Source organism: Pipistrellus hanaki, assembly GCF_964339955.1.
Source record: "Pipistrellus hanaki genome assembly, chromosome: 2".
Classification (NCBI taxonomy): domain Eukaryota; kingdom Metazoa; phylum Chordata; class Mammalia; order Chiroptera; family Vespertilionidae; genus Pipistrellus; species Pipistrellus hanaki.
In genome coordinates, this window is record NC_140504.1 from 73,490,886 (window position 1) to 73,506,753 (window position 15,868).

General features: G+C 37.0%; 1 protein-coding gene across 3 annotated transcripts in view; it reads left to right on the plus strand.

The window, feature by feature from the left end:
- The window catches only part of CMSS1 (cms1 ribosomal small subunit homolog), a 370,171-nt gene that overhangs the window by 323,825 nt on the left and 30,478 nt on the right, over positions 1-15,868 (plus strand). For all 3 annotated transcript variants that reach the window (XM_084875513.1, XM_084875514.1, XM_084875512.1), the window contains one exon: positions 11,985-12,073. In XM_084875513.1, coding sequence (XP_084731639.1) covers positions 11,985-12,073 — 89 coding nt within the window. The remainder of the gene's footprint in view (positions 1-11,984; positions 12,074-15,868) is intronic.

Here is a 15,868-nt window from a genome sequence, read left to right on the forward strand (position 1 = left end):
CCTCTATTCTCTCTCTATACCCCCTGCTAAAGCTCTCACTATACTTATAGACCTAAGTTCCAACCCCTGATCCAAGTGTATAAATACCAATCTCTGCACTATATTAACTAGTTAAAAAAAAAAAAAAAAAATCCATTCTCCCCTCTATCCTTTTCGCATTGTATGTGTGAAGGTTGATTATTGTGAATTTTTATGCCTTTTAGTGAAATTGTTATGCTTATTCCTGTATTGTTATTGTTGCTTTGTATTTTTTTTTAAATCCTCTGTTTTTGTTTGTTTATTTTACTTCTGTATATCATAGCCTTACTTAATAATAGTGGATATTGTAGTTTGTATTAATCTCCAAGTATTGTTACTGGCATTGGCTGGGTCCAGAGGTTTTTCTATGGCAATTTTCTCCATATATATATAGTTTGTTTCCCATTTCTCTTTTAGTTTGCTTCTTCTCTCTCTTTCTCTCTCTCTCTCTCTCCCTCTTCTTTTTTTCCCTGTTTTCCAACTTCATTTTGTCATTACTTTTTTCTTCTTCTTCTTTTTCTATCTCTTTATCCCTCTTTTTTTTTTAATTTACTTAATTTTTTTTTTAATTTTAATTTTATTTTTTTTTAATTTTTCTTTATTTTATTTTTACCTTTATTCCTTCTCTCCTATCCCCTAAGTTGCCTTTCTCTAGTGGTCACCTTTATTAGAGGTTATTAATATTGTAAATACATTCCTGTTAAGTGCCGCTTGTGTTGTACCTGGTAGTGTTGTATTTTGTACCTCAAAATCAACGCAGGAGAAGGAATACCACATAACCAGACATCCTGAAAAGAGAGGCCATGGGGAGACAAAAACATAGTCCGCACTTGAAAGAAAAGCAGGCATCACCAGAAAAGGAAGTAAACGAGCCAGAGGTAAGCAGCCTGCCAGAGCAAGAATTCAGAGTAATGATCATAGCATGGCTAAAAAGAATGGAAGAGAAATTTGACAGAAAGAACCATGAGGAAATGAAGGAGAGCCATGAGGAACTGAAGAAGAACCAAGAAGAAATGAAAAGTGACATCGCTACCATGAAGAACTCAATAGAAAGCATCAAGAGTAGACTAGATGAAGCAGAGGACCGCATCAGTGAGCTAGAAGATAAGATGGAAAAAAATACCCAAGTAGAGCAACTTCTAGAAAAAAAGATTAAAAAGCAGGAGGAGAGCCTACGGGAGCTTTGGGACAAAACAAAACAAAATAATATTCGAATAATAGGGGTTCCAGAAGGAAAGGAAACTGAGGTAGACATGGAAAAAGTATTTCAAGAAATAATGACAGAAAACTTTCCTGAAATAGAAAAGAAAAAACCCACACAAATCCAAGATGCCCGCAGAGTCCCAAGCAAAATGAATCCCAGAAGACAGACTCCAAGGCACATTATAATTAAATTGGCAAACAACAACGACAAAGTAAGAATCTTAAAAGCAGCCAGAGAGAGACAGAAAGTTACATACAAAGGAACCCCCATCAGACTAGCAACTGATTTCTCAACAGAAACTTATCAGGCCAGAAGGGAATGGGATGAAATATACAAAGTCATGCAAAGGAAGGGTCTGAATCCAAGAATACTGTACCCAGCAAGGCTATCAATCAAAATTGAAGGGGAAATCAGGAGCTTCACAGACAAAAAAAGACTGAAGGAATTTATCTCCACCAAACCAGCAATGCAAGAAATGCTAAAGGGTCTACTGTAAAAATAAAGAAATAAGAAGTGAAGAAGGAACACGGGTATAGAATAAAAATGGCGTCAAATGAGTACCTATCAATAATAACCTTAAATGTAAATGGATTAAATGCTCCAATCAAAAGACATAGGGTAACAGATTGGATAAGAAAACAAGACCCATACATCTGTTGTCTACAAGAAACCCACCTCAGAAAAAGAGATGCACACAGACTGAGGGTGAAGGGATGGAAAAAAGTTTTCCAGGCAAATGGAAATGAAAAAAAAGCTGGGGTAGCAATACTTATATCTGACAAATTAGATCTCAGAGTGAAGGACATAACAAGAGATAATGAAGGCCACTTCATAATACTAAAGGGAACAATCCAACAAGAAGAAATAACCCTGGTAAATATATATGCACCCAATACAGGAGCAACCAAATACATTAAAAAACTGCTAGAGGACATTAAGGGAGAGATTAATAGCAATACAATCATAGTAGGAGATTTTAATACCCCACTGTCACCCTTCGACAAATCATCTAAACAAAAAATCAGCAAAGAAATATCAATCCTAAATGACTCACTAGACCAGATGGAATTAATTGACATCTTCAGGACACTCCACCCCAAAGCCACAGAATATACATTCTTCTCAAGTGCACATGGGACATTCTCAAAGATAGACCACATTTTGGGACATAGGCAAAGTCTCTTCAAATTCAAGAAGATAGAAATCATATCAAGTATCTTCTCAGACCATAATGGCATAAAACTGGAAATTAACTACAATAAAAATAATCCAAAGAAATCAAACACATGGAGACTAAACAGCTTGCTATTAAACAAGGACTGGGTTACCAGAGAAATCAAGGAAGAAATTAAAAACATCCTGGAAACAAATGACAATGAAAGCACAACAATCCAAAATCTTTGGGACACAGCAAAAGCAGTTTTGAGAGGGAAGTTCATATCCTTACAAGCCTATTGCAAAAAACTAGAAAAAATAGTAACAGATGATCTAACTCTACAACTCAAAGAGTTAGAAAAGGAGCAACAAGAAAAACCCAGTGTAAGCAGAAGGAAGGAAATAACAAAAATCAGAGCAGAGATAAACGACATAGAGACCAAAAAAACAATACATAAGATCAACAAAACCAAGAGCTGGTTCTTTGAAAGAATAAACAAGATAGATGGACCTCTAGCCAGGCTAACCAAGAAACAAAGAGAGAGGACCCAAATAAACAAAATCAGAAATGAAAGAGGTGAAATAACAACAGACCCCACCGAAATACAACGGATTGTTACAAAATACTACGAACAACTCTATTCCAACAAACTGAACAACCTGGAGGAAATGGACATATTCCTAGAAAAATACAAACTTCCAAAACTCAATCAGGAAGAATCTAAAAATCTCAATAGACCAGTGACTTGGGAAGAAATTGAAACAGTCATCAAAAAGCTTCCAGCAAACAAAAGCCCAGGGCCAGATGGCTTCACAGGAGAGTTTTACCAAACATTCAAGGAAGAACTAAAACCTATCCTCCTCAGACTATTCCAAAAAATTCAAGAGGAAGGAACACTTCCAAACTCCTTCTATGAAGCCAGCATCACCCTAATACCAAAACCCGATAAAGACAACTCAATGAAAGAGAATTACAGGCCAATATCCCTCATGAACATAGATGCCAAAATCCTCAACAAAATTCTAGCAAATCGGCTCCAGCAGAGCATCACAAAGATCATACACCATGACCAAGTAGGATTTATACCAGGAATGCAAGGTTGGTACAATATCCTCAAATCAATAAACGTGATACATCACATAAACAAGTTGAAAGATAAAAATCATATAGTCATATCAATTGATGCAGAAAAAGCATTTGATAAAATCCAACACCCTTTCCTGATAAAAACTCTTAACAAGGTGGGAGTACAAGGATCATACCTCAACGTAATAAAAGCTATATATGATAAACCCACAGCAAACATCATACTCAATGGGCAAAAACTAAAACCATTCCCTCTAAGAACAGGAACAAGACAGGGATGCCCACTATCGCCACTCCTCTTTGACATAGTACTGGAAGTACTAGCCATTGCAATTAGACAAGAGGAGGAAATAAAAGGCATCCAAATTGGAAAAGAAGAAGTAAAGTTATCCTTATTTGCAGACGACATGATATTGTATATAAAAAACCCAAAAGACTCCATTAAAAAACTAATTGGCTTAATAAATGAATTTGGCAATGTAGCAGGATACAAAATTAACACCAAGAAATCTATGGCATTTCTATACACCAACAGTGAGTTTATAGAAACAGAGACTAAAAAAGCAATTCCATTTACGATCGCACCAAAAAAATTAAGATACCTAGGAATAAACTTAACTAAGGAAGTAAAGGACCTATTTGCGGAAAACTACACGACACTGAAAAAAGAAATAGAGGAAGATGTAAACAGATGGAAGAACATACCATGTTCATGGATTGGTAGAATCAACATCATCAAAATGTCCATACTTCCTAAAGCAATCTATAAGTTCAATGCACTCCCCATTAAAATACCAACGGCATATTTCACTGACCTAGAAAGAACTCTCCAAAAGTTCATTTGGAACAATAAAAGACCCCAAATAGCCACAGCAATCCTGAGAAAGAAGAGTAAAGTAGGAGGTATCTCAATACCAGACTTCAAACTGTATTACAAAGCCACTGTTCTCAAAACAGCCTGGTACTGGCACAAAAACAGACATATAGATCAATGGAATCAAATTGAGAACCCAGATATCAACCCAAATCACTATGCTCAATTAATATTTGACAAAGGAGGCACTAATATACAATGGAGTCAAGACAGTCTCTTCAATAAATGGTGTTGGGAAAATTGGACAGATACATGCAAAAGAATGAAACTAGATCACCAACTTACACCATACACAAAAATAAACTCAAAATGGATACAGGACTTAAACATCAGACGGGAAACCATAAAAATACTTGAAGCATCCACAGGCAACAAAATCTCAGACGTATGCCAAAAAAACTTCTTCACTGATACTACCCCTAGTGCAATGGAAGCTAAAGAGAAAATAAACAAATGGGACTACATCAAAATAAAAAGCTTTTTTACAGCAAAAGAAACCATCAACAAAACAACAAGAAAGCCCACTGTGTGGGAGAACATATTTGCAAATGTTACCACTGATAAAGGTTTAATCTCCAACATCTACAAACAGCTTATACAACTAAATAAAAGGAAGATGAATGATCCAATTAAAAAATGGGCAATGGACCTAAATAGAATATTTTCAAAAGAAGACAGAAGGAAGGCCAAAAAGCACATGAAAACATGCTCAAAGTCACTAATTATCCGAGAGATGCAAATCAAAACAACAATGCGGTACCATCTCACACCTGTCAGAATGGCCAACATCAACAAATCAACAAACGACAAGTGTTGGCGAGGTTGCGGAGAAAAAGGAACCCTCGCGCACTGCTGGTGGGAATGTAGACTGGTGCAACCACTGTGGAGAACAGTGTGGAGTTTCCTCAAAAAACTGAAAATGGAACTCCCATTTGACCCAGTAATCCCACTTCTAGGAATATATCCCAAGAAACTTGAAACACCAATCAGAAAGGATATATGCACCCCTATGTTCATAGCAGCACAATCTACAATAGCCAGAATTTGGAAACAGCCTAAGTGTCCGTCAGCAGATGATTGGATCCAAAAACTATGGTACATCTACACAATGGAATACTATGCTGCCATAAAAAAGAAGGATTTCTCATCATTTGCAGCATCCTGGATGGAATTGGAGAACATCATGCTGAGTGAAATAAGCCAATCAATGAAAGAGAAACACCACATGACCTCACTCATTTGTGGATAATAAAGAACATTATAAACTGGTGAACCATAAGATAGATATAGAGACAGTATATCAACAAGTAGACTGTCAAGTTACAGTGGGGACGGGAGGAAGATCTGGGGGAGATAATAGATCAACCGAAGGACTTGTATACATGCATATAAGTGCAACCAATGGACACAAAACTCTGGGGAGGGAGGGGATGTGTGGGAGGGAGGGAGGGGGTAAAAAAAAAAATCAATAAAATATATTAAAAAAAATAAATAAATAAAATAAAATAAAATAAAATAAAATAATAAATAAATAAAAAAATATTCAGCGTTTATATGAACTTCAAATTTAGCAGAGCCTCCTGTATTATAGTGTACTCTAGCCCTCAGACTTTTTTTTTTTTTAACGCCATTGTGGCCTCCCTGGGTTGACCACCATTCTGAACCCACCTGCCCTCCTGGCACTGAGTCGGAACTGCAGTGGCAGGGATGCCTCCATAGCAGGATGGTGCTCCAGTCTGGTCCACAGCCAGCCGTGAAGCTTTTCCAAAATAAGAAGAAAACCAAAATAAGAAGAAAAATATGAAAAAGAGATTAAAATATATAGAAGGTATATGGAAAGGCTTAATAGATTATCAGAGTTCCAGAGAGAAACAATGGAAAGAAAAGAAACAGTATTCAATTATTTAATAACAGAGCATTTTTCAGAACTATGGAAATATACTTACATAGTATAAGTATAACATAATAGAAGTTGTAATTTTTGTATACATTTTGCTATAATCTAATAAAGTGAAATGTGATTTTTCCTTACAACTCAAAAAAAAAAAAAAAACAATATAAAGAAATCACATGTCCCCTTTCCTAGATTCCCTCAGTGCTAACAACTTGCAAAACTATAGATCAAAATCAAAACAAGGATATTGACATGTGATCCATGACACAGTCAGGATACAGAACATTTCCATTTCAACAAGAATCCTTTTTGTTGCTCTCTCGTAGCGACACCCCTTTCCTTCCAACCCCATCCAGTCAACTTCTTATAAACTCTATTCTGTTCTCTATTTCTATAATTTTGTCATTTTAGTAATCCTATCTAATAAAAGGGTAATATGCAAATTAACCATCACTCTGTCATAAAGATGGTGGCACCCATAACCACAAGATGGTAGCACCCAGTCCTCTTAGCCCTGCCAGAGTCCCCCAGTCCTGGGGGGAGGGAGGGCGGGGAGCGGCAGCTGAGAGCAAGCAGTGGGGATGGCCTGACAAAATGCTTGCTGTGGCAACAGGGCAATCATTCTGTGCCCAGGTGCCACAGAGAGCCTCTGAGCAGCGGACACAGAGCAGACAGGCTCCATAGAGAGCTACTGGTGCACAGATTCATGCGCAGGCTACTAGTGTTATATAAATGAAATCTCAAAATATGTAACCTTTTGGGATGGGCTTTTTTCACTCAGCGTAATTCTCTGAAGATTAATTTCTGCACCTATCAATAGTTCATTTCATTTTATTGCTAATTAGTATTCCATGGTATGGATATACCACAGTTTGCTTAACCATTCACCCACTGAAGGTCATCTTGGTTATTTCCAATTTGGGGGCTATTATAAATAATAAATAAAGCTGCTGTAAACATTTAAATACAGTTTGTTGTATAAACATGTTTTTTATTTTTCTGGGATAAATGTCCAGGAGTACAATTGCTGTATTATCTAGTAGTTACAGGTTTAGTTCTTATAAGAAACTACTAAACTATTTTCATTTGTGGAATGGAAGTATCTGTACCATTTTACATTCCCAGTGCAATATGAGTTATCAGTCTCTGCACCCTCACTCACCACCATTTGGTATTGGTGCTATTTTTTTAAATGTTAGCTATTGCAGAAATATCTGTTCATGTCATTTGATATTTCCTAATTTAATTGTCTGGGTTTTTAGTGTTGAATTTTGAGAATTTTTTAATGCTGTCTAGATACTAGTCTGTCCTTTTTTAGATATGTGGTTTGTAACTATTTTTCTCACTCTGAATCTTGTTATTTCAAGGGTCCTTGCAAAGCAAAAGTTTTCAATTTGGATAAAGTCCAACATTAATTATTTATTGTATTGATTATATTCTTGGTGTCAAAATTAAGGACTCTGCCTAACTCTAAACTCTAAAGATTTTTTTCTAAACTATAAAGATATTATACAATTTTCCCTGTTTGTTGAAAGTACCTTTCCTTTATTAAATTGCTTTTGTATATTTGTCAAAAATCAGTAGGGCATATTTGTATGGGTCTGTTTCTGGGTCTATATTTCTATAGCTATGTAAGTCTGGAAATTGTGTAAACTAATTTCTCTCACTTGATTATTCTTTTCAAAATTATTTTTACTATTCTAGTTCCTTTGCCATTCTACATAAATCTATAATTTAAAAAAGCATAAAATGCTAATTAGACCGGACAGCCGAATGACCTTCCGGACGTCCTTCTAGATGACCTTCCAGACAAAGCCAGGGTTGTGAGGGCCAAGGCAAACCGCTGTGGCTTCGAAGGCCGAGCCCCTTGGACAAATTTCATGTATCAGGCCTCTAGTTTTATAATAATTGTATACATCTAGAGAAAATCTTGCTGGGATTTTGCTAGAAATTGTGTTAAACCTGTATATCATTTTAAGGAGAACTTGTATCTTTACTATGATTCATTGTCCAACTTATTAACATGGTATATCTTTCCATTTATTTAGGTCTTCTTTGGTTTATTTAGTTTATTTCTGTTTTTTGTGGTCTTCAGCATGCAATCAAAAATAGTTACATTTTTATTAAATTTACACCTAAGTATTTTGGGAGTTTTTCAGCAATTGTAAATGGCACTGTATTTTTTTAAAAATAAATCTTTATTGATTTCAGGGAGGAAGGGAGAAGGAGAGAGAGATAAGGATATCAATGATGAGAGAGAATCATTGATTGGCTGCTTTCTGCATCATTGGGGATTGAGCCTGCAACCTGGGCATATGATATGCCCTGACTGGGAATCAAACTGACCTCCTGGTTCATAGGTCAACACTCTGCTACTGAGCCACCTAGGCCAGGTGGCACTATATTTTTATTTTATTTATTTTTTGATCACATGCTCATTTCTAATATATAGAAATAAAATTGGGTTTTTGCATGTTTATCTTTTATTCTGCAACTTTTCTGATCCTCTTATTAGTTTTAGCAGAGGATTTTTTGTTGCTGTTATTTTAAAAGATTCCTTGAGATTTTCTATGAAAACAGTATGTCATCTGCAAATAGGAATAGCTTGATTTCTTCTTTCTGATTATATGCCTTTTATTTCACTTTCTTGTCTTATTACACTGGTTAAAAGTTCCCACACTATGTGGAATAATATTGGTCAGAGTAGCTATCTTGTTCTCACACAGGGAAAAGCATTTGATCTTGCATTATAAAGTATGTTTGTTGTAGGGTTTTTTACATGCTACTTATCAATTTCAATTTTCTTAAATTTGTTGTTTTACTTCCTACAATATGATTTATACTGGTATATGTTCCATAACATTTGAAAAGAATATGTATTCCACTCTTGAATGGAGTGAGCTATAAAATGTTTATCAGATCCTGTTGGTTACTGTTGTCACTCAGTTATTCTATATATCCTTGCTGATTTTCTTTCTAGTGATTCAATTTCTGAGAGGACTGTTGAAGTTTGCCACTTAATCATAAGTTTGTTTATTTCTTCTTTCATTTCTATCAGGTTTGTTTGTTGTTGTTTTGCTTCTCATATTTTGTAGCTCTGTTGTTTGATGCATATGCATTTAAGATTTCTGTGTCATCTCGGCAAATTCACCCTTTGTCGTAATATAATGTCCTCTTTTTCTGGCAATTTTATTTGCTTTGAAGTCTGCTTTTTTTTAATCCACTTTACCAGATACTAATATATCTATTCCTGATTTCTTTTGATCAATATTTGTATGTTACATTTTTTTTTTCTTCATTTTGCTTTCAACTTGCCTATATTGTTGTATTTGAGGTAAGTTTTTTGTAACCAGTACATAGTTAGTTCATCTCTTTTTATCCACTATTTCAATCTCTGCCTTTAAATTGGTGTGGTTAGACCATTTACATTATTATAATTATGGATATGTTAGGGTTTAAATCTACCATATTATTTTGTTTGGGGTTTTTTTCTGTTTGTTTGCTGTGTTTTGTTTCTCTATTTTCTCTTTCCTAATGTCCAGTGGGTTACTTGAACATATTTACAATTCTGTTTTATTTTATCTTTCTGTTTTTGAGTATATCTTTCTAAAGCTTTCTTAGTGATTGCTAAAACTATTAGTGTGGATGTGATCTTGTTACCATTGGGCAGCATGAGAAGTCCTGACTTTATAGGACTCTGATATTATCCTAGTGGGGAGTAAGAGGTGCATTCCATTACTGCCTGGAGGAGGAGCAAGTCCAGGCTCACCATGTGGTCTCCATTAATACTACAGCAGTGATGGTGGTGATGAGAGGAGGGAACATGGGTTTGTTACCACTTCTGGGATGCAAATCCCTTCAGGCACCCACTCCCACTCGATAGGCAATGGAGGAGGAGTTAGGGAGTCTCATTACAGCTTTGCAAGGATGAAAATCTACTATCCCCTCTCAGCGTTTGCTGGTGGGGACTAGGCCAGTTTTGTGTGGTGTTGGCTGGGGTCAAGTGATTATTATCTAAAAGTTTTCAGTCTTACTAGGCTGCCCCTTTCCTGGTTACTTTGTTGAATAGAGAAGATACTTATTGGGGCCTTTTTTATCTGGTTCAAAATTGGCATTTTCAAGTTGATGCTCCTTAAAATCCAAATCTGAGATAATGAGGCAGAAAGAAAATCTAAGGAGCTTACCTTTATGTTATTCATTGGGCCCCAGAATCCCTCGCCAGTTGTGCCTTCTTCCCTCTACCTTTCAGATACTTCTCATGTTTGTTTTATATATAAGGCTCAGGATTTTAAGCTGTACTTAGCAGGAGGAATCAGGAAAAATATGATTATTAATACTTTCTGCCCAAAGGGAAAAATTCTATAAATACTTTTAATACCAATTTAATCACTCATTGAAAATTCCCTGTTAATTCTCTACCCATCCACTGCTCACTCATATCCATTTGCAGCTTTTTCACATTTTGTGTCCCTCAAACCTGATTGATTATCATGTGTGAATTTTTTTTTGAAAATTTTATTTTGTTTTTAATTTTGGGGGTAGAATTCTTTTTTGTGCTATACAGTTGAAAGTATGTGTATAAATCAGGGTTCTCCAGAAAAACAGAAACATAAGGGATAGATATCTATATATCTATACATGTATATAGCTGGGTATATATATAAAATAAGGATTTTGGCTCATGCAATTATGGAGACTGACAAGTCTCAGTATCTGCAAGATGAACTGGCAAGCTTGAGACCTGGAGAGCCTATGGTTTAGTTCCAGTCTGGAGTCTGACATGCTCCAGAACCAGGAAGAGCCCATGTTCAGTTCAAGTCCAAAGGCAGAAAATATCCTCTTACTCAGAGGAGGGCTAGTCTGTTCAGTCCTTCATCTGGTTGGATATCTGAGACCAACCATATTAGGGAGGACAATCTGTTTTATTCAGTATGCCCATTCAAATGTTACTTCATTGAGAAACACCCTCACAGAAATACCCAGAATAATGTTTGACCAAATATGTAGGCACCTTGTAGCTCAGTCAAGGTGACACAAAATTAATCATTATGGCATGCAAACTTTAAATGCTTGAGACTTCCAGATGGGTTAATTTGGACCTAAATCTAAATTCTGACCAAGGTTTTCTCACAAATTCATATTTTGAGCTGACTGAGATATATAGAGAAACTCAAAGGGAATGAGTAAAACCTTTCAAAGTTTCCAAATGTCTCTTTAAAGTAACTGCAATAATCGGGAAGGCTGTATGGCATTGAGGAAGGTAGGAAACTTAGCGTTGCTATACTTCTTTAAGAGAACTTTATAAACAGGAAAAACATTAAAACTTTTATTTTTTCTTATTCTTAGAGTAAGACTTTATCTTTTCCATTATTGAAGTATTTTAAAAACTCAAAATAAGAATTTCCCATAACCTATAATTCCTTCTAAGTAGCAGTAGCTTTTTTTAATCTAAATAAGGAGTGTACTATCTGTAAAATCAGTGTGAGTATGTGTTCCTTAATTAAACATCCTCTAATGTTAGACATCTGGGTAATCTTCAGTGTTGCAGCTTTATATAAATAAGACTGCCAACTTGGTGCTGAAATCTCCAGCTTCATTTGGGTCATTTCCTTAACTGCATCTTCCTAGAGATGGAATTGCTAAGTCAAGGAATAGACCCTTCTAGAAAGGTTGCATACTGAAATCGTAGCAGTCATAGCAATTGGGGGGTGGGTGAGAGGCTTTTCTGATTTTTAAACTTTATATTTTCTAGAAGCATCAGATGGTGAAGGAGGGGGAGACGTAGAAATGAAGCAGCAGGAGGCAGCTCCAGTTCCTGTCCCGTCGAAGAAAACCAAACAGGTGACAGTCACTGTGGGAAAGGCACAGCTGTTGGATTCTGCAGTCGTCCTCTTCCACCCTGTACCGTATTCCCTGTGCCCTACGAGCAGCTGTGGCCAGATTTTAGGGAAGTTTTTACCTTCTCTGCTTTGAAAGACCCATGCTGCATTAATTATCAACAAACAAGGCCTATTTTCCCCCTAATATTTTTGACATATAAATATATTTTGCAATAATGGTATCTTAGATTTCTGTATTATATTTTCACCAAATATCCAGTCTTACTGTTTTAGGTACAGTTCCCAACACGTGATTGCAGCACCATGCTATGTTGCCAGCAGGCTCCAGAGCCATATGTTACCCAGCATTATGGTCCGTTGTATGAATTCTTATCGCAGTGTTTGCTGCCTTCAGAGTAGACATTTGATAAATTCAGTGGGCATTTGATGAACTTTGTTTCTAATGCCTATGACCTTTTGTTTCTTTTTAATCTTCACATTGCCAACTCACATCCATTTGCAGCTTTTTCACATTATGTGAACCTCAAACCTGATTGATTACCATGTGTGTGTTGTTGTTGTTGTTTTTGAAATTGTAGCCTTTGTTAAAAAAAAAAAAAAAAAAAAAAAAAAAAAAAGTCTATTTTATCTGGTATTGCTGCCTTAGCTCTGTTTGTTTCTATTTTCATGAAATATCTTTTTCCTGGGCCAGGGGTTCTGGTGTGAGGCTGGAACCCCTGGCTCTCTGAGGGACCTCTGCAGCCGAGATATTTTTAACCACCTCACATAGGTGTAGGACCAGCCTGTTGGCATCTCCGCCTCTCCTACCCGTCTCAGTTGCTTATATCCTCAGTCCTATAGGACTTCAGTTCAGCTAGATTTCAAGGGGTTCTGAATTATGGTTGCTCTGTAGTTGGGTTGCAATTTTAATGTGATTGTGGGAGGATTTTATGCCTCCATCTTGACTAGAAACTCCTTATGTCTGATTTTTAAAGGACTATCTAGTGTCAATCCAAATTTATCATTTTTGTAATAATGGTTTGTAGTCTTATTGTAAGTGGCCCTAAACTCTTTCCAATGGAGGGTGACTCTACTCAAATTTTGTGAACAGTTTGTGGAGCAGATTGGCATTACTACCTATGAGCTGTGACACCTTAAACAAGTTAAACTTTCTGAGCATCAGTTTCCTTATTGGAAAAATTATGGTAGTAATTGTGTTTTCCTCACAAAATTGCAATGGGTACTAAATGACATACTTGTAAAGCACTTTCAATAATGGTTGACAAAAAGAGTAAACACTGAAGTGTTAATAATTATAGTGAAAAATATACTTCAGATCTCTTTTATTTTGTTCATTATTTTTGATCTGCGCAAAGAGGAAAGCAGAGAGATATTTCTTATATATATTTTTAAATATATTTTTATTGATTTTTATTGTTTACTTTTTAAATTTCTTTATTGATTATGGTATCACATAATTGTCCTCATCCCCCCATTCACATCCCAAACCCCTTCCCACGTATTTCCCCACCACCACCTCCACCACCCCCGTTGTCCATGACTACTGGTTAGGCTTATATGCATGCACACAAGTCTTTTGGTTGATCTCTTCCCCTTGCCCCCTCCCTCCCCTACCTTCCCTCTGAGGTTTGACAGTCTGATAGCTGTCTTCTCTCTAATCTCCTGGTCTGTTTCTGTTCATCAATTTATGTTGTTCATTACTTCCCTAGATGCGTTAGATACAAGGAATTCCCTTATAAGAACCGAAATTGAGACAAGCCAATGGTTATGCTGAGAGGCAAATGAATCAGTCTATAGTGAGTTCCTTTCTGGGCCAGAGTTCTTTTTGAGTCCCAATTTCAATGCCAAACAATTCCTTATGTGTATATGCCAGCCATGGTATTTCAGATCTGGTTGGTTGACAAATGGTGTTGATGCAGGTCCGACAGTCTCTGGTTTAGTCCTAGGCATCCTTCAGCGACGCACAGCTGCTATCTGCTAGTATGGCAAGGCATTGTCAGCGTCTTCCATCTCTGAACTGTTTCTCTTCTGTCTTCATGGCTGGGGCACTCCTGTCAATTCCTCTCTGTTGCAGGAATCCACATGGTCTTGGAGTTGTTTTCTGAAAATATACATTTTTATTAGCTTTCTCCTCAGCCATCAAATATTTTGCTCAAAGGCCCTATATCGGTTCTAGTTTTAACCATCCTTTCAAAGACCTATAGTTAACTGCCTTAGCTTTCAATTTATTTCACCAAGGTGTGTTTGATTTTACCTTAACTTATTCCATTGACCACGCCTTCTTTGACCTACCTGCAGAACTCGGTTCTTAGTAATTTCTTCATACCCAATTGGCTTCCTTTTCCCTTACTTTCTGCCTTACTCACACAATCCTCACAGCTACCCTTTGAAGTACAGGGTATCCCATTTCACAAATTACCTGAGGTTCACAGTGATGGGTTCTGGGGGTCATGGCCACTTGGGTGGGTGCAAACAAGTGCTAGAGATCTATTTCCACTTCTCTTTTCATCTGTGTTTCCTCTTTCAACTTGGAAACACTGGATTCACCATGTCTTTATGTGCTTTGTTGATCACGTGCCATTGCTGTTTTTTGCTAAGAAAAAAAAATTACAATTTTTATGGCCCATTTTATTCATCTCCCTCCTGCTTTAGTTTCTTTTACTATCAAATTGCTTTACAGAGTTCAAGTACTAGGTAGACAAATGCCCTAAGCCCTTCCTCCAAGCCTCTCATTTCCCTGCCAGAGAATTTACACGGGACTCTCCTGGGTTCCTCTTCCTCTTAAGTGTTATCCATCTAGCTTCCTGGTCTCCCCGACCAAGCTACACACCTGGAGGACAGAGTTTATATCCACACACCTGGTATAGAATTGTGCCCCTAATTGGCACTCATTATTTGTGAAATGAAGGATTGGGTGACTATAGCAGTATTCCAGTTTTTCTTACCACTCTTTCCATCTCAACCCTCTGCATCCCAGCGTGTGAGTCATCAGCTCCCTGACCCTGCCGCCTGCTGAGTCTTTTGGACCCTGGATATCCAGTATCCCTCCTCTAGCCCCTCCTTGAAAGGTTTCTCCATCTGAACAATCAGAGCTGGACTCTGCCTCCACCCCACCTGACTGCCCTCTGGATCCTCTGTGGGCTCCCTATCCTCTCTCTAGCTGCTCTCCTCCCTCTGGACCCATCATCACACCAAGGATGACCTTCTTGTCAGGCAGACTGTCCTTTCTTAAGTCTTCCTCTGGTTGTTTATGCACAAAGAGCTTGAGTCTCCAACTAGTTAATAAGCTCCTTGGGGGCTAGGGTTCTTTTGTGTTCACTACAGTACCTAACACAGTGCTAGGCAATTGACTCATTTGGTAGATATGACTGGATATTTATTCTCTAATACTAATTACATTTTCTGAATAAAAAATTTTATTTTTATGCTTTATATAAATTTTTAATTTTTAAAATTAGCTTAGTCACCTCACTGTTTTTTATGGTTTTTGTTTTGGTTTTAAATATATTTTTTATTTATTTCAGAGAGGAAGGGAGAAGAAGAGAGAGATAGAAACACTAATGATGAGAGAGAATCATTGATCAGCTGCCTCCTGCACTCCTCCTACTGGCAATTGAGCCTGCAACCCAGTGATGTGCCCTGACCAGGAATCAAAGGTCGAGAGCTCAACCACTCCTGGTTCATAGGTCCACAGTTCAACCACTGAGCCACACCTGGCCAGGCTGTTCTTTATGTTTTTAGGATTTTTTGTGCTTACATAAGGAACTGGCTGGCATTATGCTGTTAGCTATAATAT